This window comes from Rhinichthys klamathensis, unplaced genomic scaffold (genome assembly GCF_029890125.1).
Source record: "Rhinichthys klamathensis goyatoka isolate OS25496 unplaced genomic scaffold, OSU_Roscu_1.1 h1tg000446l_1, whole genome shotgun sequence".
NCBI lineage: Eukaryota > Metazoa > Chordata > Actinopteri > Cypriniformes > Leuciscidae > Rhinichthys > Rhinichthys klamathensis.
Window position 1 is genome coordinate 851,649 of NW_026606941.1, and position 26,372 is coordinate 878,020.

At 36.3% G+C, this 26,372-nt stretch overlaps 8 gene segments (V, D, J or C); all 8 read right to left on the minus strand.

Moving 5' to 3' along the window:
- Window positions 1-396: 396 nt before the first annotated feature.
- On the minus strand, window positions 397-963 carry LOC130071582 (T cell receptor alpha variable 9-1-like). The segment is given in 2 exon segments: window positions 397-770; window positions 886-963. Coding segments are annotated over 2 exon segments (426 nt in total).
- Window positions 964-3,857: 2,894 nt separating this feature from the next.
- Window positions 3,858-4,608, minus strand: LOC130071583 (T cell receptor alpha variable 9-2-like). The segment is given in 2 exon segments: window positions 3,858-4,243; window positions 4,315-4,608. Coding segments are annotated over 2 exon segments (426 nt in total).
- An 11-nt stretch (window positions 4,609-4,619) lies between these two features.
- LOC130071584 (T cell receptor alpha variable 18-like) lies at window positions 4,620-5,072 on the minus strand. The segment is given in 2 exon segments: window positions 4,620-4,948; window positions 5,048-5,072. Coding segments are annotated over 2 exon segments (354 nt in total).
- A 1,770-nt stretch (window positions 5,073-6,842) lies between these two features.
- LOC130071546 (T cell receptor alpha variable 9-2-like) lies at window positions 6,843-7,705 on the minus strand. The segment is given in 2 exon segments: window positions 6,843-7,544; window positions 7,612-7,705. Coding segments are annotated over 2 exon segments (414 nt in total).
- A 536-nt stretch (window positions 7,706-8,241) lies between these two features.
- Window positions 8,242-8,803, minus strand: LOC130071549 (T cell receptor alpha variable 8-6-like). The segment is given in 2 exon segments: window positions 8,242-8,620; window positions 8,744-8,803. Coding segments are annotated over 2 exon segments (402 nt in total).
- Window positions 8,804-11,074: 2,271 nt separating this feature from the next.
- LOC130071585 (T cell receptor alpha variable 14/delta variable 4-like) lies at window positions 11,075-11,663 on the minus strand. The segment is given in 2 exon segments: window positions 11,075-11,433; window positions 11,624-11,663. Coding segments are annotated over 2 exon segments (399 nt in total).
- Window positions 11,664-21,467: 9,804 nt separating this feature from the next.
- On the minus strand, window positions 21,468-22,176 carry LOC130071586 (T cell receptor alpha variable 14/delta variable 4-like). The segment is given in 2 exon segments: window positions 21,468-21,856; window positions 22,102-22,176. Coding segments are annotated over 2 exon segments (429 nt in total).
- Window positions 22,177-24,087: 1,911 nt separating this feature from the next.
- Window positions 24,088-24,658, minus strand: LOC130071587 (Ig kappa chain V-VI region XRPC 24-like). The segment is given in 2 exon segments: window positions 24,088-24,506; window positions 24,581-24,658. Coding segments are annotated over 2 exon segments (465 nt in total).
- Window positions 24,659-26,372: the final 1,714 nt, after the last annotated feature.

A 26,372-nucleotide genomic window follows, 5' to 3' on the forward strand; every position in this document is an offset into this window, starting at 1 on the left:
GAGGTTGATCTTTAAATGTCTTGGGGTGAATGCAAAAGCAGGAAGTACAAATGATGTCAGCTGTTTGTCATACATGATTCATCTGCATTTCTCTAAGATTTCTATGATGTTCCTACAATTTCCAGCAGGTGGCGAGCTAATATCATAAAAGTACTAAACTTCTGAAATTAATTTGTACTCTTGTACATAAAAGCCTATTTTTACTAAAAGTTTTATTAGTTGTTGAGATGTATTTGAGTAGTGTTCTTGTGATTCAGTTTTTTTGCATGAAAACTATTTTCTTGACTGCTTCTAAAAAACATGTATTTATATGGACAAGGTTTTATTTTAATTTTTATTTATTTGCAGATATTTTATGAAGACATGTAATGCATTGTACTGTACTGCACTGTACATTCACCAGTATATGGTGTTGGTGTTGAGAGGGTTTTTGTACAGAGTTCTTGTGTTTCCTGTCACTGTGGGCTCCATGGCACAGTAATACATTGCAGAGTCTGTCACTTTAGCAGAGGAGATCTCAAGATGCACATGGGTTTTCTTTTTATTCACTTTTCCAGAGAATCGAGGATCTCGATCCACAATATCTGACTTTTGTGAAACTTTTCCTGTGGACTGTATAATGACCAGAAGAAATTCTGGAGCTGATCCGGGATATTGTCGATACCACTGTAGTGTTGATGCTGAGGAGTAGTTACAGGACAGAGTAACATTTTCTCCCTCTTTCTCATAAACTTCAGTCTGGACTGGCGTGATATTTGCAAAACTGCCACCTTCAAAATCAAGAATCAAAATATAATGTACATAAAAACAAACAACATATTCATTAATAACAAGAAAAGTAATAGAAGAGACAAACAAATATTCTGTCTGCAATGGAATACTTACATATAAGAGAACAAATCAGACCAGTTAAGAAGAGCAACATGTTGATAAGCATGATGAATTTGTAGTTCTGTTGTTCAGCTAAACTTTGCATTCTTTCCTTGTCAAACAGAAGGTGTCTCAAGCAAGCTCCTCCCCTTAAAGCTGCAATTGAAACGGCATTGAAAAACAGACTGAGCGAAAGTATGGAGTCAACATGAACACAGGTCAGAAGTTTTGTTGTAATGCTGATCAGAATGGCTCTTTGAAGAAAAACACGAGTTAAAACTTATGACACTCACTCCTTAAGAGACTCTTTAATGTCCAGTTGTCTGAGTCTTTCAGAATGCAGTTTTCTGATATTGTCTTGATGTGATGTGTGACCTTTTGGAGATTTTGTACAGTGTAGTTTGTTTTCCTGTCTCTGTGGGCTTCATGGCACAGTAGTGCATCGCTGAATCCCTCACTTAAGTTGAGGAGATCTTCAGATCCACATGAGTTTTTTTTTTTATTCAGTTTTCCTGGAAATTGAGGATGTACACTAACAAATTCTGATGTTTGTGTAACTTTCCCAGTAGCATATAGAATGAAAATATATATATTTTGGAGCATGTCCAGGATAATGGCAATACCACTATAGAGTGAAGAGTGGTTACAAGACCAGACCTCTAGACGGAACACCTCATTTTGGATTGGAGTGATAATGACATTCCCAAAAGTGTCACCTGCAAGAGTCAAAATTCATACAACATGCAATCATTTATTGAAACATCATAACACTTATGATGTTAGTTTAAAGTTGTAATGAAAATAATTCAGTATATTTAATCCATAAAATGTACACAAAGGTAGCAAAGGAAAATGTGAAAGCAGACAATCATTTTGCACAAACTGCTGTTCGTCTAATCATTCATTCCTTGTCAAGTAAAGGAAATGGTCTCAAATGAACTCCTCCCCTTAAAGCTGCAGTCCATACAGCTTTGAATCCATAATCATAATAATAATCAAATAGCATTTGATAGATGTGTCAGATATGAGGACATAGGTCAGGAGTTTTACTGTAGTACCACTAATAGCCCGTGTTTTGTGCAGAAGGTAGAGAAACATGGAAAATTTGATGTTCTCTATTTTGGTCTCTTTATTTTAGTCAGTGTATATCTACTGATGATGATAGCACTAAAAAACTGAAATTGTAATATATTTATATTTATGCTTAATATTTATACTTTTTAGTTTTATTGCGATTTTAGCAAGGACAATTTATTCTCAGTCTCTTTTGTGGAAAGGATTACTGTGGAATGACACAAACAATGAATTAAAATCTTCCTTTATAGTTTCCTCCTAGCACACAAGTTTTTCTCCCAACAGGTGTCACAATATTGTCTTGTGGTTTACACAAGATAAAGTTGTGGTTTAATTCTGATTTGAATCGAGGCAAAAACTGCATGTGAGTTTTTGTAAAGCCTCTCAGGCATTCTGTATCACTGGGCTGCTACACTTAGAGCACAGTAATAGAGAGCTGAATCTGACAGAGTTACACTGTTAATAATGAGTTCAGTGGATGTTTGGGATGTAGTCGACTGAAACCGTTGACGGTCTGGTATATTCTCACTACTGCTCCTTGACTGGGCACCTTTCCACAGTAAAAATTCAGGTTTTCTATTAGGATACTGACTATACCAGTAGAGATAGATGTAAGTGCTGCTTGCCTCATACGAGCAGCTCAGTGTCACAGACTCTCCTTCATTTCTGTTTATATTAGTTTCCTTGTCTTTTGGTCCAATGCTGTCAGACAAAAACCCTGCAAGAGAATTAGACAGATTTCATGACAGGTCAGAAGGCTTGTCTACTTATCCAAACATTAACATAAATGAAAATTACAATACCAAAAATAATACCAAATATATACAATACCAATAACAAATTTTTTTTTTTTAAATGTACATTATATTTGAGTCTGTTTAGATTAAACGTTTTATACCTGGCACAGATATAAGAATCATCAAAAAACATTTATCCATGTTGAGATTTACTAACTTGCTTTATAAACTGAAGCTAAACAGTAAATGGATGATTGTAGTAGTGTATTGTGAAGCTTTCATGTGGGTGTGGTTTATTTAGACCTCCTTTTCTGTCTTTCCTTATGTCTTTCCTTCAGTCTATGAATGGCTCAAAAACTAACTATGCTTTTTGTTGAATACGTATTTATTTTTCTCCACTAATTCAGTTTAATCAGCAAGTGTGACTTGATTATGTTCATTATCTTACTATAAGGATCATTCAAAGCTAAACAAAATAGGCTATTTAGTGGAGTTAGAATATTTATTATTAGTGAGGTTTGTGCTTGTAGCATTATTGCAGTCTTGTCACATTTTGTTATGGTATGTTGATTGATATCTTATAAATTATTGATCAAGTGCAATGAGTGAGGAAAAACTAAATCTTTAGGCCTAGGCCTATACCCATAACTTTAAATCTGTCACATAATGATTCATTTCAGTAAATTTCACAATTCTATGTGAAACATGTTTATATTTTACCCAAGTAATTATATTTTGCTTTGAGGACATGAAGCTTGTTTAGACTATTAGGATTTTTAGCATTGTGGCTTTATTTTCATGACAGTTAAGGACAGTTTCACCAAATTTAAGATGTATTCAGATGGTAAAGGGACCGTCGTCTTATGCACATTTATTACAGAGACAGTTGGGTATCCTCTCTGAAATATTTTAATGTACACAGCACCCCCCAGAGGTGATGTAACAAATATTTATTCACTCATTGACAACGTCCCCAAGTCTAACAATTTGTGAATCTGAAAAAGATGATGAATGTGATGGATGATTATTTATATATATTTTTAAACATGACACATCTGAGAATATAGTTTGTTATTCCATCAATGTTCATTGAAATGCTCTAATAAAATAATTTGAATCTATCAATGCATGTACATAAAGTTAAAGAAATTCTAACCAGCCAGAAAATGTAAATATTTATATGAATTTGAATGTAACATCAGAATCAAACTGTAAGACATCATCAGGTTTTTGTATGGTGTGTCGGGTGTTTCCTGTGACTGTGGGCCTCAGAGCACAGTAATACAGAGCAGAGTCTGTCACTTTAGCAGAGGAGATCTCCAGATCCACACTGCTGGCTTCTTTTCTGTGGCTAATGGATATTCCAGAAACTGGAGGATCAGCTTGAGTCTTTGTTCCATAGTAGTCCAGTATGAGGAATTGTGGTGGTGAACCTGCATATTGTCGATACCAGTGAAGACTGTCAACAGAACCAGTGTAGTTACAAGAAAGTTTCACACTCTCAGTCTCAGTGGCAAATGTTGCATCACTGTATGGAGTGATGGCATCTTTAGCTCTGTTACCTGCAACAAAACCCTATTTCAGCATGTTTAAAATGAATAATTGTGATATAATGATACATGTAAGATTTTACCTTGAGTTAAAGTCAGCAATATAAGTACACAAGTGAACATGATGAGCAGGTTCCTGCTTCCCTCCGTGATCTGTGATGATTACTGAACTAGTCTGTGTTTTACAGGCCTGTGTTAAGCTCCGCCTTCTGCCAGAACCCTCTTATAAAGCACAGAAATTAACATATATTATAAAGGATAAATACATAAATTATCTTACACTTGTTATTTTCTCAAGTTGATCTGTTGATGTAATTTCTCAAATGTTTAATTGAACTGGGATATGATGTGTTTTATGCCTTTTTCTACAGTTTTTGCACAGTAATATTCAGTTTCCTGTCACTGTGGGCTCCAGGGCACAGTAGTACATCGCAGAGTCTGTCAGTTTAGCAGAGGAGATCTCCAGATCCACATGGGTTTTCTTGTCATTCACTTTTCCAGAGAATCTGGGATCTAGATCTACAATTTTGGACTTTTGAGAAACCTTCCCTGTAGCATGAAATATGACTAAAAGGTATTCAGGAGCTGAGTTGGGATATTGGCGATACCACTGTAGACTAACTGCAGAGGAGTAGCTACAGGACAGAGTTATATTGTCCCCCTCTGTGCCAGACATCTTAGTTTGGACTGGTGTGATGACATTCCCAAAACTCACACCTGCAGGAAGTTAAAAAAATTAAATTAACATGTCTCATGCCACAACAGAACAGCAAACAAGAAATATGATTAAAGCCTGACACTTTGGAATAGACTTACATATTAGAGAACAAAGCAAAACCATAACTAAACGCATCATGTATGATGTTTTAGTTCAGTTCATCTTCAGGACAGTGTTGTTACTGAAGTAAATATTCATTCATTGTCTTGCAGAGGATGTCTTCAGCTGTAGCACCTCCTCTTAAAGCTACAGTCTTCATATTCAAATAATCTGCTGCAAGAGTGATATTTTATTATTGTTCTTTAAGTTTATCAGTGACAATAGAAACATGTTTAACTTGCTTATACATTGACTCACTTTGACAGGGAAAGTCAAATGAAGGAGCAGTTTATCATTTATGAAACACCAGCAAGAACACTATAACAGTCACTTTTTTATATCAATAATAACCCAATGAAACCATTATTCTTTTATCTCAGTTAAATTTGAACAGGAACATTACCATATCCTGTTATTCACAGAGCCTTTGTGGCTTATGTAAATAACAGCAGTGGTTTTATTTGTAGATTATTAGATACTGTTCAACTTTAAAACAATAATTGTGTGTGATTTCATGTACATTTTTGTAAAGCCTCTCAGGCACTTTGTATTATGGGGCACTACATGAAATGTGCAGTAATAAATAATAATGTAATGGTAAGTCACATTTGTCCAGCTGATTGTATTGTAAATGTTATTAAGGAGGAGAATCGAATATGTATTATGTCTCTTTTATTTTGATCTCTTCTCATTTTCATCTAATTTGCCTTTATAACTTGAACTAAATGTTCTTCCGTAACCACACACAGGTGTCTTCAAAAGTGTAATTATATTGTGTGAGTTATAGATTGTGGGTTTGATGTGGCTTAAGATCAAATGAAAAATGATTTTCAGTTTTTGTACAGCTTCACATAGACTTTGTATCACTGGGCTCCAGAGCGCAATAATAGAGAGCTGAATCTGACAGTGTTACACTATTAATAATGAGCTCAGTGGATGTTTGTGATGTAGTCGACTGAAAGTGAGGATCTGGTATATTTTCAATATGGCTCCATGATTGAGCACCTTTCCGCAGTAAATACTGAGGTTCTTTGTTTGGAAACTCTCTGTACCAGAAAAGCATAATATTACTGCTGCTTGTATCATATGAGCAGCTCAGTGTCACAGACGTTCCTTCTCTTCTGATCATATCATTGTATTTTGGTTCAATGCTGTCAGCAAATATACCTGCAAGAGAATTAATAATATTGAACTATCCTTTCTGTTGTTATAACAGTTACAGTGCTATAAATGAACAACATTAAATTGAACAATGATGTCAGCATTATCTATTAAATAATGTGCATAATTAACACTTTGAATCCTCAATATATTTTAGTCTAGTGCTGATATATGAAGTGCACTTTACCTGGTACTGTTAGAATCAGTAGGATACATCTCTCCATCATGAATATATGCTTTATGATTTCAAATTGAAAGGTAAATGTATGAATGTAACGGAGAGTCATTTGTGCAGCTATATTGTCTGTAAATGTGGGTGTGGTTTGGGTTTCTGATATTTAAACCACCTTCTGTCTTGCTACATTAAAACTGAGATTTTTGATCTATTGAACTTGATCTATTAGCTCAGAGTTAATGTCTTGTTGTGTGTTTGATATCTTTGATTACTTTGTCACCAATATTCTGTGTGTAAAACTAAAGGTAAAAAACCATGAGCATTTTGAAAGGAAATAGTCATTCTCAGTTGCATCTATCTTTTTTTGTTCCAACTTCACCCTCTAGTGGCAGATGACACACATTTACATGTATTACAAAACTGATGCATTCATAATGGAGACAAATAAATTGCTTCAACTAAATAGTGAACATGAATTTATGGTAACCTTTGTTGTCACAAAACAGAAATGTTTTCCCAGGTTTACACTATATTGCCTTTCATGGGAAAACAATTCATTTCAAGAAGACAGTGAAAGAAAAGCATGACAGTTTGTTTCAGAATAAAGTGTGACTTTACTGACTAACAATTTTAAATTCATCTTGTCTAATCATTTCAATTTAAAATTCATAAACATTACCAATGGGTTTAATCAACATTGTACATCTGTATTTTTGAATACAAAGCTCACAGTAAATTAATAATCAAATAGTTATTCAATAGCTCAATTATATATTCTATAGATGGCTAGACATCATTACAAATTTTTGCTTTAAGTTTTTCAGGTTTTTGTATGGTGTGTTGAGTGTTTCCTGTGACTGTGGGCTGCAGAGCACAGTAATACAGAGCAGAGTCTGTCACTTTAGCAGAGGAGATCTCCAGATCCACACTGCTGGCTTCTTTTCTGTGGCTAATGGATATTCCAGAAACTGGAGGATCAGCTTGAGTCTTTGTTCCATAGTAGTCCAGTATGAGGAATTGTGGTGGTGAACCTGCATATTGTCGATACCAGTGAAGACTGTCAACAGAACCAGTGTAGTTACAAGAAAGTTTAACACTCTCAGTCTCAGTGGCAAATGTTGCATCACTGTATGGAGTGATGGCATCTTTAGCTCTGTTACCTGCAACAAAACCCTATTTCAGCATGTTTAAAATGAGATATTGTGATATAATGATGTAAGATTTTACCTTGAGTTAAAGTCAGCAATATAAGTACACAAGTGAACATGATGAACAGGTTCCTGCTTCCCTCCGTGATTTGTGATGATTACTGAACTAGTCTGTGTTTTACAGGCCTTTGTTAAGCTCCGCCTCTTGACATATAATTACATTTTTAATCCCAAAAACACTTGAGGAATGGAGAAATTAACCAAAATCTCCATGCAAGTGTTGCTGATTTTGTGTTTAATATATTCTTTCTATGTTTTTTTTTCTTCTTGCAGTTGCACCGGAACAACTCTTCGACAGAAATTGGCATATTTAGTTTAATTAGATGGCCAAAGGTTATTGATGAATCAATATTCTATACCTCCAAAACTAAAACAATAAAAGATACACTTTTTAGCTTAAACATTTGATTTCTTAAAAAAGCAAAATTCACCAGCTGCAATCAATCTGACTAATTTTGAAATTAGAACTTGATTGAAAAAATGAGTGCATCGCTATTGGCTTTTATTTTACTAGCCCACCAGATGGCAATCTAATCTCACTGAAGGAAGTCCACTGCTACCATTCTCACTTATTTTTTTCTTAATTAGGCCTATGGTTCCATATGGTTCACATATTTTCCCCCCAATATTTCTGCTGGTTGGCTGTGATGCGTTGACGGTGGTTCACCCTCTATAGGGAGGGTTTTTGTTCAGTGTAGTTTGTTTTGCTGTCACTGTGGGCTCCAGGGCACAGTAGTACATCGCAGAGTCTGTCACTTTAGCAGAAGAGATTTCGAGATACATATGAGGTTTCTCCTTATTCAGTTTTCCAGAGAATCGATTATCTAGATCAACAACTTTAGACTTCTGTAAAACTTTCCCAGTTGCATGTAGAATGACGAAAAGAAATTCAGGAGCTGATCTTGGATATTGGCGATACCAATATAGACTCACTGCAGAGGAGTAGTTGCACGACAGGGATATCATTTCATTTTCTGTTCTATATACTTTAGTTTGAACAGGCGTGATGACATTCCCAAAAATATCACCTGCAGAAAGAAAAAAATAATTAATAATTAAAAATTAAAAAATTTACATGTTAATCTTAAAAGTGAAAAAAGGACAAACAAGCAATAAAGAAAAATCCTGACAGACTAGAACAGAATACATACTTGCAAAGGAGAGCACAATAAAAACAAAGAGTATCATTTTTCAGGACGATATAAGTTAATCTGAAACACCTGCTAGTACTAAAGAAAGCATTTCATTTTTCATTTTTTTTTTATCTCTAGTTAGTCCCTCCCCTTAAAGCTGTAGCTCACAAACTGCAAAATATGGGAACCCATTTTTAAATATAAACAGTTTTTTCTTATTTTAAACTCCCTGAGAAATGCACTTCCATAGTTGTACAGTAGATGCCACTAAAGAAATACTTGCATTGCCACCATACACTTTTGTGATTAATTGCTTTAGGTTCACAACAACTAAGTAGAGGAAGCCTGAAGAGGTGGACCTAACCAATAAAAGAGGTGAAGAGGGTGCATTTGACTGTTTTTTTCTTCCTTTTTCTTCTTCAGCAGGTGTGAGCACATCCTGTTGTCTTGTGGTTTAAGACACAGAGATGTGGTGGATAACTGACACACTAATTGTGTGTGTTTTTGTAAAGCGTCTGTGGACTTTGTATCACTGGGCTCCTACTCTTAAGAGCACAGTAATAGAGAGCTGAATCTGACAGATTCACATCGTTAATAGTGAGTGAAGTGGATGTAGGGGATATAGTTAACTTATAACGACTGTCCGATACATTCCCTTCATTGGACGAGCCAGCATCTTTAAACAGCAAATACTGAGGTTCTCCATTAGGATATTGTCTGAACCAGTACAGGTAAACATTTTTTCTGCTATATGTGCAGCTCAGTGTCACAGACTCTCCTTCTCTCCTGGGTTTATTTGTACCTTCTTTTGGAACAATGCTGTCAACAAATACACCTACAAGAAAATGTGTGCTTTAGAACGATAATAAAAATAACCCTGGAAAATACTTAAAGGGATAGTTCACTTTGAAATTTTTGGTATGTTTTAGCTTACCTCAAGGGCATCCAAGATGTAGGTGTCTTTGTTTCCGCAGTAGTTTCAATTTTGATATTTTTAGGTCAAATCGTTCTTGTCTGTCAGTCTGCAGGTCTATGGTCACCACCTCAAAGAGCATGCACAGAGAAGTCCAAATTAAACATGATTTAATGACTCGTAAATGTAAGTACACATTGATGGCCTAAGACAAGAAACGAGCGGTTTGTGTGAGAAAACGAACAGTATTTATATCGTTTTTACCTCTTGTAACCACAGCCACGTCCAAGTGATCTGAGGGCGCGGGCGCTTCGGTCTGTGCGTTACAAGAGGTAAAAACAATATAAATACTGTTCGTTTTCTCACACAAACCGCTCGTTTCGTGTCTTAGGCCATCAATGTGTACTTACATTTACGAGTCATTAAATCATGTTTAATTTGGAGTTCTCTGTGCATGCTCTTTGAGGAAGTTACCATAGACCTGCATTATATGACTGACAGACAAGAACGGTTTGACCTAAAAATATCAAAATTGAAATTACTGCGGAAACAAAGACACCTTCTTGGATGCCCTTGAGGTAAGCTAAAACATATCAAAAATTTATTTCAAAGTGAACTATCCCTTTAAATACTAAAAAATACTAATTAAATAATTTATATACGCTATCATTCAAAAGTCTGGGGTCAGCATGAATTTTTAGTGTTTTTGAAAGAAGTCTCTTATGCTCACCAAGGGTTCCTTTATTTAATCAATAATACAGTAAAACGGTAATATTGTGAAATATAATAATAGTTTAAAATAGATTAAAATTACTATATTTTAGCCACTATTATTCCAGTCTTCAGTGATCCTTCAGAAATCATTCTAATATGCTGATGTTTGTGCTCAAGAAAAGCATTTGAGATAGAAATATTGTGTAACATCAGAAATGTCTTTAATCTCACTTATGATCAATTTCATGTATCTTTCCTGAATAAAAGTATTATTTTCTTTTTAAAAAATTACTGATCCCAAACTTTTGAGCAATTACACTTTTGAAAAAAGTACCTGTCATGAGAATCAGCAATTTGCATCTGTCCATGTTAATATTCCGAGTGATTTATTTTGTTTTAAGCCAAATTATGTTCGCTGGGATAAGAGACACTGCAATGAAGGACTTCAGGGAATCCTTGTATTTCATGTGAATGAAGAAGTTTTCACTGACGGTTTGAATGAATGTTGAAGTTTTAATGTGTATTTGTAAATGGGTGTGGTTAGTGACATCACTCACCAGATAGACACATTCACAGGTTTGTTTTTCTATCTTGCTACTTTGATGATTCATGGAACTTAATTCAACCATTCATCCAATTTAGGGAAAAGCAGACATTCAGCTGGTCATCGAACACGAACAGTACTCCTACATTCCTGGATGGTGTTATCATTGGCAGACTAGCTACAGTGATGCTGTGATGAAGGCTTTTTTGTACAGTGTTACAGTGTTTCCTGTGACTGTGGGCCGCAGAGCACAGTAATACACAGCAGAGTCTGACACTTCAGCAGAGGAGATCTCCAGATCAACATGACTTTGCTCTTTTCTGTGATTGATACTTATTCTTAGAACGGGGGGATCAGCTTCAGTAGTTACCCCTGAATATTCCAGTATAAGGAACTGTGGTGGTGAGCCTGCGTATTGGCGATACCAGTGAACTCCACGAGCAGAACTGCTGTAGTTACAAGAGAGTGTCACATTGTCACCCTCAAGTGCAAATACTCTCTCACTTTTTGGAGTGATGACTTCTGTGGCTCTGGACCCTGTAATTTAAAGTTGCATTAAGTTTAGGACATATACACATCTTGTAAAAAAACAACAACATTAATATATGAATCTTTTAGTGTATTTAACATTGGAACAAAAATCATTAAAAAGAACAATTAAATTAAATTATGCATTTCATTGAATTTCCTTATTGTGATATTTTTCTTAAATAATGCAATATTATACCTTCAGTTGACGACATCAGTATCATAATATAGATGAACATGTTCACTCAACAAGCTGCCAGGAAGCAAGCAGCTGCTTGATTGTTACCTACATCTGAGCACTAATGTCTGTGCTAAACTCCTCCTCTTTCCATTATACATGACCACTATGCAGATCCGCTTAATCTATTGAAGATAATGGACAGAGAACTATACATACATCAGAAGAATTTTTTTGTGTTTTTGTACAATTTAAAAAAAAAATAATTTCCCATATTCACAGGTGTTGCCACACTGTTACATCCAGAGCTGTGGTTTACAAAAAAAATAATAAATTGTGGTTTGATGCTTATAGATTAAAGACTGTTTAAAGCACATTGCGTATTTTAGTTTTTGTAAAGCCTCTCAAGCATTTTGTATCACTGGGCTACAATTCTTAGAGCACAGTAATAGAGAGCTGAATATGACAGATCTGCTTTATTAATAATGAGTTCAGTGGATGATTGGGATGTTGTTGACTGAAACCGACGGTCTGATTTATCCCCATCACCACTCTCTGATCGAGCACCTTCCCACAGTAAATACTGAGGTTCTCCGTTTGGATACTGTCTGAACCAGTAAAGCCAAACATAATTGCTGTTAGTTTCATATGTGCAGCTCAGTGTCACTGACTCTCCTTCCTCCTTGATTATATTAGTATTTTCTTCTCTTGGTCCAATGCTGTCAGAAAACACACCTGAAATTAAATTAAAACAATTGTTCTGTAATCTCTGATCAGGTGGATTATATTTAAATAAAACTTGTTGTAAATGCGTCTTTTCAATTATAAAATAGATAAATATTAAACAAAAACATCATGTGATAATTGCTTTTATATAAAAATGGGATGTTGTTTGTCCAGCTGATTTAGTACAGTTTACCTGTAACAATGACAATCATGAGCAGCATATGTCCCTCCATGTTGGCAGTCCACAGGTTTGTATTTCTATTACTATTGGATTTTTTTTTTTTTTTACCTGAATATTGCTTTATATTGTGAATGAAACTGGTGTTCATTATATTCAGGAGTAAATGAATGCACCGACTGAAGTTCCATTGTGCACTAATATTGTGGGTGTGGTTAGTGATGTCACAGGTTCACCAGGCTCTCTCACCACCACCACTCAACGATCACAATAACCAGAGTTCTGATCACTCATTAACGTACCTCATCAACCACCACATAAAAGCACACACCTCAGTTCAGCCACTTGTCTAGCATTGGATTAGGAAACAGACCTATTACTGTGATCTCCTGATCTTTTGTGGATGTGAATCATCTTCAGCATACTCAGGCTACCTGCTATTCTCCGTTGTGTTTCTCCAAGTGTGTTGTCTTTTCCTGCGATACTCACCAGCATCCCATACTCCACCACAATACTTAGGTGTGTGCTCCAACAGTTTATTCTCCAGCCAGAATCTGTAAGATCATTCCATCATCCATCAACTGCAATGACCAGTATTTACTCAACTGTTTGTTTCTGCACAATGTCAGTGCCATTGTTTTGTCTCAAGATGCACACCAGTAATGTTTTTTTCTTTTTTTTTCTAAGGCATGTTTATAAAAGCTATGTAAATAATCCTTGTTTAATCTAAGCCCTGTCTGTGAAACCAGGCCTCTATGTCTTACTTTGGTATGGGTCACAGGTGAGTCATAAATTCTGGGAAGACTCTTTTCATCTTGGCCACTGTTAAACTCTCCTGGAGACTTTTCCTTTGGCATGGCCCCATGCCTCTAAAAATAATAAACAACCACTGCGAGCACAATTAGATAAAACAAGCAAGTTTTTGCAGTTTTTGTCAGGACTGACTTCACTAGAACCGAACAGGAAAATATGTCCACATAGGGCACAGAATAAAATAAGAAATGAAAGCGTAGCGTAAGTTCTGCCAGGAAGACTCAATTGTTACGTCATTTATTACCTTCTCATCTATCCAATCGCGTTCTAATACGAGAAGTATAAAAGATCCATACTTACACTCGTCTGAGTTCGCAGATGCTGACGCTTCCACTTACCACCATCCTCCCCACCTCCACCAAGATGGTCTTCCCTCCATCCTTCCCACCACCACCAGGATGGTCCCTTCCAATACCCCAAGGGGGGTCGGCTGCGCCCCTGCCTTCATCTTCAGGCAGGAAATGCAGTATCCGTACCCTCGGATCACGAGTTACAGACGGGGCCTACGCCAAAGAACTTTATTGCATATATTGCTTGCTGGGCTGTTAATAAAATGCATAATTGTACAGTATCTTCTCTCCCGAGTCTTTCTGGTAGAACTGAGACTTGAGTTCAAACTGACAATTATTTCTACAAAATATAACTCAATAAATTTTTGAGAAATTAATTACAAAACAAGTACATATTTATTCTCTGGGAGCCGGGCTAAATGAGTAAACATGCTCCAAACAAATACTTGAGGCCTGGCAGAAGCTTGTATGTCAGGGAAATGTTTGACCAATGGAAGGTGAATCTTCACTTGTATTATGCTGCCCCCTTCTGCTAAAACACAGAACAGCATGTTTTGTTCAGTTGCCTCACTGCATTGTGCGGTCTATGGTAATGACTTACTGTGGGAAATGTCGATGGTTCTACGGTATCGCACAAAACTTGAGTTATGCACTTCCTACACCTTGCTACATTCAGACCGCATCTCACAATATATGACAGCATTTCATTATCAAATGTATGGACTACACCAGATTTGCCAGTTCTTCCTGTGAGATCACCCACTCTTCCACCAAGGCATTTGCAAGTTCTCGAGTCTCGACCACGTCTTGGGGGGGGGGGCGTATTATAACACTGCAACTAGGCATTGCAAGGACGATCAGCTGTCCTTCGTTTCTCCCTGTAGCACTGCAGTCTTAGGCGTCTTACATTACGGACATTGCAGTTTATTGCTTTGTCCACATCTGCAGTCCTCATGCCTCCCTACAGCATCCACATGTTCATGTATCGGACGTAGGCTAGTAAGAGCTGTGGATGTAAACCTCACTCCCCTGGCCTCAAGATGCATGCTAGCAACTTTTGCTATCAACCATGGTTTTTAGCTTCCTTGTTAGCGCGAGTAGTACTGGTTACATTTGGTGCTGGTGACCCGGATGTGAGTGAGGTTTAGGGGGTGAGTGTAACGGACATAGGACCGTAAGAGCTGTGTGTGTACTGTAAACCTCACTCCCCTGAGCTCAAGAGGCACGTAGCGACTTACACTAGAGGCTACGGTCCTTGTTAGCAGTAGCACTCCCACGCCCGAGACCCCGGTTCGAATCCTGTTCGGAGCGGGCCGAGTAGTACTGGTTACATTTGGTGCTGTTGACCCGGATCTGAGTGACGTTTAGGGGGTAAGTGCAACGGACGTAGGACCGTAAGAGCTGTGTGTGTTCTGTAAACCTCACTCCCCTGAGCTCAAGAGGCACGTAGCGACTTACACTAGAGGCTACGGTCCTTGTTAGCAGTAGCACTCCCACGCCAGAGACCCTGGTCGAATCCCGCTTGGAGCGGGTCGAGTAGGACCGGTTACATTCACACAGGTGATCAGGGACTGTTTCTCTTTCAGAGTTAGTGGAAAGGTCTTTTCAGTGTCCTAAGTTATTGGAACTGTGACGTTAATTGCACAGGTGCATGAAAAGTATTGTTTAAACCCTTTCCAAGAAAGATACGTAAAGCTTTTTTGGATTGTACAATATTACCTTTAAAATACTGTATCCTGAAAAAGGGATGTTTCTTTTTAGATGTAGACAAATAGAAATTAGGAATTACACAGAGAAAGCATTTTTAACTATATGCTTGTAAAGAAGAGTACTATAAATTATAACATGAAAACATGTATGTACAAGGTTTTTTGGTTTGCTGGACCTTTTTTATATTTAACAGTAAATCCTCCAAATGGCACATGAAAATATCTGTATATGGTAAATGCTTTAACGGTAAGTGAGGTTTTTGTACAGTGTAGTTTGTTTTCCTGTCACTGTGGGCTCCATGGCACAGTAGTACATCGCAGAGTCTGTCACTTTAGCAGAGGAGATCTCCAGATCCACATGGGTTTTCTCTTCATTCAGTTTCGCAAAGAATCGAGGATCTTGATCCAAAACATTAGATTTTTGTAAAACTGCCCCAGTGGCTTGAAGAATAACGAAAATAAATTCAGGAGCCGATCCAAGATATTGGCGATACCAAAACAGACTGTTTGCTGAGGAGTAACTACAGGAGAGACTTATAATCTCCCCTTCTGTCCCAAACATATGAGTTTCAACTGGTGTGATGACATTCCCAAAACTCACACCTGCAGATGAGATTACCATCATTTTTTTTATGTCATAAAGGAAAGAAATAACCAAATTAAGACAAATGTTAAGGGTTGAGATGAAATACTTACAAGCAAGAGAAAAAAGCAAAAGCAAAAAACAAAGCATAATGTTTCAGGGTGATATTTTAGTTCATCTGCATGTCAAAGTCTTCCTGAAATAAACATTTATTCATCATCATCTAGTGTCTGTAGCTAGCACCTCCCCTTAAAGCTACAACCCTGAATTTATGAAGCAGATCACATCTGATCCTACAATGAATAATGAAGCATTTTATATACTTTTAGATACAACTACATTAAAAGCACTTTACAATGGAATTGGGTTCTCTCCTCACCACCACCAGTGTTCAGCAGCATTCACCTGGATGATGTGATGGCAGCTCCATCACCATTCACCACACACCAGCTAAAGGTGGAGGGTAGAGTGAGTATACGTGCCATGGGATTTTTTTTAATGATTACAGCGAGTCAGTACCTCGATTTAATGTCTCATCTGAAGGACTGTGTCCTATTACAGTGTAGTGTCCTCATTAATGGGGCGTTAGGACCCACAACGACCTAATGGTGATGCCCCCCTGCTAGTGTCCCATCCAGGTACTGGCCAAGCTCAACCCTGCTTGGCTTCAGTGGATGTGTTCTTGGTGATAAATTACCATCTAATTAATATATTTTGTTATAGGCTATTAATATAGCCTACTACATACTGTATACGAATAACATTTTTGCTGAGTCCAATTTACGGTTTAAGAATCCTCTGCTAGGAAGTACTGTTCATATTTATGTAATGTTTTATTGTTTTAGTTTTATTTGCCCCTTTTTTAACCTTAGTTTGGACTAGTGTGATGACAAAAGTGACACCTGAAGAATCATGCATGCCATGTATGTTTTTTTTTTTTAGTGTTTAAATGACATCCTTATGAATTTATACAACACCACACGAGGACAGAGAAAACATAAAAGCAATAATATGCGAACTCTTATGACATTATGTTACCTTTATAACCTTCCAAATTCACAGCTGTTACCACATTCCCTGTTGGTGGTTTATAAAGCATGATATTACTTGATTAAAGACACTTCAAAGCAATACATTTGTATGAGTTTTTGTAAAGGTTCTCTGGCACTTTGTATCACTGGGCTAGTACTTCAAGTGCACAGTAATAGAGAGCTGAATCTGACAGAGTTACACTGTTAATAATGAGTTCAGTGGATGTTTGGGATGTAGTCGACTGAAAACCGTCTGGTATATTTTTTGCACTCTGTGACCGAGCACCTTTATACAGTAAAAATATTGGTTCACTGTTTGGATACTGTCTGTACCAGTAAAGCCAAATATGATTGCTGTTTGTTTCATATGTGCAGCTCAGTGTCACAGACTCTCCTTCTTCTCTGATAACATTAGTATTTCCTTCTCTTGGTTCAATTCTATCAGCAGCAAATCCACCTGAAATATACAGTCAGTCATATATTGTAATATATCATGATCGAATAAGGATTTTTTTTTTTTTTTTTTTTTGCTATATATTTATTTACCTGAAACTGTGATGAGCATTATGAGTAGCATCTGCCTTTCCTCCATCTTAACTGAAGTCCTCTTCAAAGATCAGAGCGTTTTTGTCTACTATTAAATTTAATTGTTAGATTTTTGTTGTTAATTTATTGATTGTTGATTTATAAGTTAATAAATATGCTGGAAGTGGCTTTATAAAATTACTGAAGTGTTGCTGATGGATGAATGAATGCAGAGAGACTGAGTTAAGTTCTGTTGTACTAATAATCTGGGTGTGGTTTAGTGAAACATGGATGCGTGCTTTAAAGTGAGTTTTATTTCGACATCATGTGCTTGTCCATTGTGAATAAAACAAAGCTTGTGAGGTTATGTTGCCCCCTATCGTTGGATCCCAGAACAGCACGTTTTGTCCATTTTCTTTAAAGTTCTTTAACCCTCATGTGGTGTTCAAAACCCTATAACACCTGTGGTGTTCCCGGTCAAAAATGACCGGGCCATAAAAAAAACCTTATAAATCACTCATTATACCATATTTTCACCCAATCTTGGATTCAATCTTTTTGTCAACATGTTCTCTTTCAATTAGGACTGGTTTTATATTTTGATTTGCATCTGAATAATCATAGGCCTCATTTATTTGAGAGTAGGCATTTCATTTTTTGAGTAATTTTTTTAAAATTTTTGAATAATTTTGGAAATATTAAATAAAATCTGAAGAAAATTGGTATTGTTGATCACACTAGTCAACTTAACATTTTCACCAGGAATTTTGTTTTGAAACTTTTGTTTTGTAAAAAATATGGCACATAGTCACACTTGTGGTGTTCCCGGTCAAAAATGACCGGCCTATAAAAAATAGCTTATAAGTCACTCATTATACCATATTTTCACCCAATCTTTGATTCAATCTTTTTGTCAACTTGTTCTCTTTCAATTAGGACTGGTTTTATATTTCTGTTTGCATCTGATTAATCGTGGGCCTCATTTGTCTGAGAGTAGGCATCTCATTTTTTGAGTAAAAAACAAATCATTTATGAGTAAATTCGGAAATATAAAAAAAAAAAAAAAAAAAAAAATGGCTACTGTTGATCACACTTGTCTACTCTAATGTTTCACCAGGAATTTTGTTTTGAAACTTTTGTTTTGTAAAAAATATGGCACATAGTCACACTTGTGGTGTTCCCGGTCAAAAATGACCGGCCTATAAAAAATAGCTTATAAGTCACTCATTATACCATATTTTCACCCAATCTTGGATTCAATCTTTTTGGCAACTTGTTCTCTTTCAATTAGGACTGGTTTTATATTTCTGTTTGCATCTGATTAATCGTGGGCCTCATTCATCTGAGAGTAGGCATGGTCAAAAATGGTCACAATGGCCGACCATTGAAAGTGAATGGGAGAGACTGAAAATAACAGAACAATTTAGTTTTCAGGAGCATGTTCATTATTTTCATGTACACATATGAGCATGTGTGCTTGCAAACATCGAGCCCTTGGACCTGTGCATGTATCGATACATTTATACACACGCTACCCAGACACACACATGTTAAAACACACAAACTTTTAAAAATATTACACACATTCTTTTCCACAGAGAGAAATTTGATCCTACCCTAACCTGCATCTAATATACATTTATCCATCTGACATTACCACACACACACACACACACACACACACACACACACACACACACACACACACACACACACACACACACACACAGGCCGTGATCAGATTTTTGACTCAGAAACTAGTGAGGAGGAGGAAATTCAGGATGCATCTTGCAGTGAAGATGTTTCTGAAGAGGAAGGCACCACTGAATCGGCTACGGAGCTTGAAACAACTGATGAGGAGCAGTCTTCCAGTGATGAGGGCCCAGCTGAGGTTACCGTTTCATTCTGGTCAAAAGATGGAACTTTGTCCTGGCCTTCATCCCCACTTATGAGGCAAGGCAGGTTTTCTTCTGAAGGCCTTCCTCTTCAGAAACATCTTCACTGCAAGATGCATCCTGCATGTCCTCCTCCTCCTCACTAGTTTCTGAGTCAAAAATCTGATGAATAACATCATGTGCAGAGCTGTTTTGCCATTGTGCTGCCACAAATGAATGACAAGCAAGGTGCTGTGAGGCATTTTATATATGCCTGTGCTATCACATGATGTATATTTGTAAATATTGTCTAGTTCTGTGTGAGAACCTCACAGTTCCAAAACAAAATGTCATAATATTTTGTCTGGAAGCTGTGATGAAACAAGACCATGAAAGAAAGATTCTTTTGAAGCCGGGTCACTGCAGTCACGGCCAGTTGTGTGTGTGTGTGTGTGTGTGTGTGTGTGTGTGTGTGTGTGTGTGTGTGTGTGTGTGTGTGTGTGTGTGTGTGTGTGTGTGTGTGTGTGTGTGTGTGTGGTAATGTCAGATGGATAAATGTATATTAGATGCAGGTTAGGGTAGGATCAAATTTCTCTCTGTGGAAAAGAATGTGTGTAATACTCAAAAAAGTTTGTGTGTTTTAACGTGTGTGTGTCTGGGTAGCGTGTGTATAAATGTATCTATACATGCACAGGTCCAAGGGCTCAATGTTTGCAAGCACACATGCTCATATGTGTACATGAAAATAATGAACATGCTCCTGAAAACTAAATTGTTCTGTTATTTTCAGTCTCTCCCATTCACTTTCAATGGTCGGCCATTGTGACCATTTTTGACCATGCCTACTCTCAGATAAATGAGGCCCACGATTAATCAGATGCAAACAGAAATATAAAACCAGTCCTAATTGAAAGAGAACAAGTTGACAAAAAGATTGAATCCAAGATTGGGTGAAAATATGGTATTATGAGTGATTTATAAGCTATTTTTTATAGGCCGGTCATTTTTGACCGGGAACACCACAAGTGTGACTATGTGCCATATTTTTTACAAAACAAAAGTTTTAAAACAAAATTCCTGGTGAAACATTAGAGTAGACTAGTGTGATTAACAGTAGCCATTTTTTTCATATTTTTTTTTCATATTTCCAAATTTACTCATAAATTATTTGTTTTTTACTCAAAAAATTAGATGCCCACTCTCAGATAAATGAGGCCCACGATTAATCAGATGCAAACAGAAATATAAAACCAGTCCTAATTGAAAGAGAACAAGTTGACAAAAAGATTGAATCCAAGATTGGGTGAAAATATGGTATAATGAATGATTTATAAGCTATTTTTTATAGGCCGGTCATTTTTGACCGGGAACACCACAAGTGTGACTATGTGCCATATTTTTTTACAAAACAAAAGTTTCAAAACAAAATTCCTGGTGAAACATTAGAGTAGACTAGTGTGATCAACCGTAGCCATTTTTTTCTTTTTTTTTTTTTCATATTTCCCAATTTACTCATAAATTATTTGTTTTTTACTCAAAAAATGAGATGCCTACTCTCAGATAAATGAGGCCCACGATTAATCAGATGCAAACAGAAATATAAAACCAGTCCTAATTGAAAGAGAACAAGTTGACAAAAAGATTGAATCCAAGATTGGGTGAAAATATGGTATAATGAGTGACTTATAAGCTATTTTTTATAGGCCGGTCATTTTTGACCGGGAACACCACAAGTGTAACAAGGTAACAATACTCCCACAAAAAAAATAAGAAAATTTTCAAAAAAACACTGAGATTTAGTTATACTGTTTGGGAACAAAGTCACTAAGTTTCAGTCCAAAGCGACAACATTAACTAGTATTTTCGGGAAAAAGAAAATCTTCTCCGGGTCAAATTGACCCGAACACCACATGAGGGTTAAAATGTGCTGTCTGTGTTTGAGTTACATTTATTGACATGCGTTTTTATATACAAAACACTTTAGTGTTGTGCTCACACTCATGCACAAATCCTTATGTTTTATGTCTTCATAAAACTGATATGTACAGTTTTTCTTCGTCTTTCAGCCACAATATTTTAACTAGAACTTCTTAAGAATAGGCTGATATCTGTGGTATCTGTGTGATTTTTTTTTTTTTACATAAAACCTCGACCCCACCTCTCGCTTTCTTTCTCCCATTTAAGCAGTTTTTGTACAGCATGCACTATATTTCCTTTCACTGTGGGCTCCAGAGCACAGTAGTACACCGCAGAGTGAGTTACAGCCACAGAGGAGATCTTCAGATCCACACTGCTGTTGTCTTTTCTGTGATGGATTGAGATTCCAGCAACTGAATCAGCTTTAGTAACTGACCCAAGGTAATCCAGTATGAGGAACTGTGGTGGTGAACCTGCATATTGGATATACCAGTGAAGACCTCGAACAGATACAGAAGCAGTGTATCTACAAGAGAGTGTTACACTGTCACCCTCAACAGCAAATTCATAAGCATTGTATGGTGTGATGACTTCTGTGGCTCTGGAACCTGCAGTTAATGCGTACAAAAAGAATAGAAAAATGTAAGTGAAATGTACATCCTCTTTCAAATTTCTCCATCCAAATGCAATCAAGATACTTAATAATGCAATGTTGTTATTAGCTTGGTTATTAAAAAAGCATTTCTGAGATAGTAATCAGGTTTAAATAAGAGAATCATTATTTATTTATGAACAAACTAAATTTGTTCTATACTTATGTTTTTTTAAAGAATAATCCAGCCTTTGCTCCTACCTTGAGCTGATGATATCAATATAATTAAATAGATGAACATGATGGCTCAATAATCAGGTGTGAACAGGAGACACACGAAACATCAGATGATCCAAAGAGACTTGTGAAATGTTGAGTTCTTTATTGTATCTCACAATGAGTGCAAAACTCCTCCTACTCAGATTTACACCATTCATCTCACACAATGACAGACAAGACTTTTGTAATGTTATTCACACATAGCTACACATTTAAAAGAATATTGATAATTAGGCTATATAGATATAGATATGCTTACAATTAAGTTTGAAATGAAGATTAAATAATTATATACATTTTATTATATTATAACATGAAGCAAATAAGTTTTAATGAGTTTTTTTTTTTTTTTGGTTTGCTGGATTTTCTTTTTATATATTGAAAAATAAAATGTCAGTAGATATATCCTGTATGATTTAATACTTTTCCAAAATATAGTGAGGTTTTTGTACAGTGTAGTTTGTTTTCCTGTCACTGTGGGCTCCAGGGCACAGTAGTACATCGCAGAGTCTGTCACTTTAGCAGAAGAGATCTCCAGATCCACATGGGTTTTCTCTTTATTCAGTTTCGCAAAGAATCGAGGATCTTGATCCAAAACATTAGATTTTTGTAAAACTTCCCCACTGGTTTCAAGAATGATGAAAAGAAATTCAGGAGCCGATCCAAGATATTGGCGATACCAAAATAAACTTCTTGCTGAGGAGTAACTACAGGAGAGTCTTATAATCTCCCCTTCTGTCCCAAACATATGAGTTTCAACTGGTGTGATGACATTCCCAAAACTCACACCTGCAGATGAGATTACCATCATTTTACAAAATGTTGACAACAAAGACATACAAATAAGCAGAAAAGGTACCTGGGCCTGAGCGTTGAAATACTTACATGCCAGACAACAGAACAAAGCCAAAACAAACATCATCATTTTCAGGAGGATGTTTTAGTTCATCTGCAGGACAAAGTGTTACTGAAGTAAATTCATCATGGCAGAAGGTGTCTCCAGCTTGCACCTCCCCTTAACTTCTGAAGTTATGAAGCTGATCATCATCTCTCTCTGATGATAGTGACTGTTCATGATGATCATTTACCCTCTACTTATTTATTTATATTACATTTTTTATACATTTAAGCAAAGATTACACATCTTTTTATGGTTAGTTTAAAAAGACATCTGCGACTTTGCATCAAGGCCTATATTACAGTTGTTTTATAGATACATTTCAGTAGTTATGTTTGATGTTACTGACTGAAACCAATTGTTCAGTTTATTCTGTACATTGAAAAAAGTGTTTTTTTGTCCAAGTCAAGTCAATGGAGTTGGACAAAAACTACGATAAAACCTGTTGGAAAGCATCTTTTGCAGCGATTTTTGTGTGAGCATATCAGTGAACACCCCTGACCACTTGGTGAGTTTAACATCTTTGTAAACTAAAGTTTAATGCGTTTTATGAAGGATTGTTCCAGTGCATATGCAACCATTGTGGAGGTGGGTGGGGGTGCAACCACAGAAACCGAAAATTCTCGGGACAGCAGCATGTGTCCAAATTTCAATCTTAACCGTGGTATTTCATCAGAAACGATCTTAAAACAGGGCTTTAAGTGTAAAATACCGAACTTGTCCTTTAAGTCAAGTAAATGTATCTTGGTATAAAAATGTTTAGATATTTGTACTGGAAAACAAGACAAACCCCTGGTTTCACTGAAAGCTGCTTGCGCTGATATATCTTAAAATATGTCAGTGCCATTGTTTTGTCTCAAGATGCCACCAGTATGTTTTTTTTTTTCAAAGGCATGTTTAAAAAAAGCTATAACTTGAATGTCCTAATTCTAAAGCCTAATCCTGGCTTAATCGAAGCCCTGTCTGTGAAACCAGGACAAAATACAGAATATGAAAATAACTTTTGCAGTGTACCCGTAAAGCCAGCTTAACAATTACTTGACAATTCCACTATAGTATCAGTTAAAGTTTTATGTCTTTTTTTTTTTACATTTGTGTTGTTGAGTCCAGCTGTGGTTTGTACATTTTAAGGCTTGATAAGCAGATGAAAACAGTTTTTTGTACAGTGTTACTGTGTTTCCTGTGACTGTGGGCTGCAGAGCACAGTAATACAGAGCAGAGTCTGATACTGTAGCAGAGGAGATCATAAGATCCACATGCCGCTCTCCTTTTCTGTGATTGACGGTTACTCTTGGAACGGGGGGATCAGCTTCAGTAGTTACGCCTGAATCTTCCAGTATAAGGAACTGTGGTGGTGAGCCTGCGTATTGGCGATACCAGTGAACTCCACGAGCAGAACTGCTGTAGTTACAAGAGAGAGTCACATTGTCACCCTCAAGTGCAAATACTCTCTCACTTTTTGGAGTGATGACTTCTGTGGCTCTGGAGCCTGCAAATTAAAGTTGCATTAAGTTTAGTTTTCAAACACTTCCACTGCAATAAAATGCATTTACACAATATTACCTTCAGTTGATGACAGCAGTATCAATATGTAGATCAACATGTTCATTCACTAAACTGGCAAGAACAGCAGCTGCTCCACAGTGTAGCTCATCTTTACAGCTCTATAGTGTCTGTGCTAAACTCCTCCTCCTGTCATGACACTGAATCTGAATTACAAGACACCTAAGAAAAGATCAAATGAGCATAGCCGTTTATACTGTATGTATGGTTATTTCTTTTAATTCTTTGCTTTAGCTTTGTTTTTCATTTTGCAGCTCATTGTCAATATTATATAACCATTTTGCTAATACATGTGAGTTTCTAATTTTTAAAAAATTAGACTTTACATTCATCTTTAAACCACTTTAATGAATGAAAATGAATGTAAGTATAGCTAATGGATGAATGATGCACTGAGGGAAGTTCTGCTGTATTCTAATAATGTGGGTGGAGTTAGTGAAATATGAAACATGTTCTCTGCTTTAAAATGAAATGGTAAGCATTGTTTCTTATAGACATAAATGAGTACATTGGACTATTGGACTTTTCTGCTTACCCTAACCATATTTTAAAACAGATTTAATAGATCAGTAACACTTTACAATAAGGTTCATTTATTAAACATTAGTTAATGTATGAACTATAACATGAACTGACCATGAGCAATACATTTGTGATTGTGTTTGTTAATCTTTGTTAACGTTAGTTAATGCAAATCCAGCTGTTCATTGTTTGTTCATGTTAGTTCACAGTGCATTAACTAATGTTAACAAGATTTTAATAAAGTATTAGTAAATGTTTAAATTAACATTAACAAAGATTAACAAATGCTGAAGAAATATTGTTCATTCTTATTAATGTTAACTAATGCAGTTAATTAATTAACCTTATTGTAAAGTGTTACCAATATATCTAATGCAAATGAAGTAAATGTATAGACTTTCACTTGAGGATACTTTATTAAGTATTATTTGACATTCACCACATTCAGATCACTTCAGAAAACATCAGGGAAATGCTTCTAAGATGTGAATTAAGCAGAACTTGTTAGATAATGTTGCCCCCTTCTGTTGAGAACAGCATTTTTCCTGTCACTGTGGGTGATCCCAACTGTGTTCTATGTATATGTGAACTATGTTCAATCTATGTAGTACTACTGTACATAAGTAAAGTGATAGTTTTGAAGCTCTGTTTTTTTTTATGAGTGTTGAGTGTGTGAGTCACTGTGCACATGCACAGCAGAGTCAGACACACACATCCTGGATTGTTAATGGAACTGATGTTGAAGAGGTGTTGATATTTGCATGAAATCTCTCCTTAAAATCTTTATCCTCATCGCTCGATTCAGCATATCTCTTCAGCATGGAAAATGATTTGCTTTATATTGGTACCAGAAAAGTGTTGGGAATGCACTGGTTTTGTATGTGCAGACCATAGTCACTGTTGGACCTGCAGGAGCAGTTTGAACTTCTGTTGGCTGAGTAACACTATCCTCTGCTCGGCAGTCTAAAATCAATTACAAAGTATTTGTGAATGATTAAGTAGCAAATAAGTCATGAAATAGAGATGGAATATAGAACTGATTACATAAAATGAAAAAAGAATGAGTGAAAATCTGATCCAAGTAGACATTCTGTAACAGTTACTTAGCTATAATTTTTATACTGGTTTAAAAAAAGCAAAGAAAAGTCTTATATACTGTAAAAGGTGACTTTAGTTGCTTTGAACAAAGTCGAGCTCCACCAACTGGGAAGGAGTATCTTATTGTTAAATCAAATATTACATGTCAAATGAGGATGAGATGTGTTGTGCT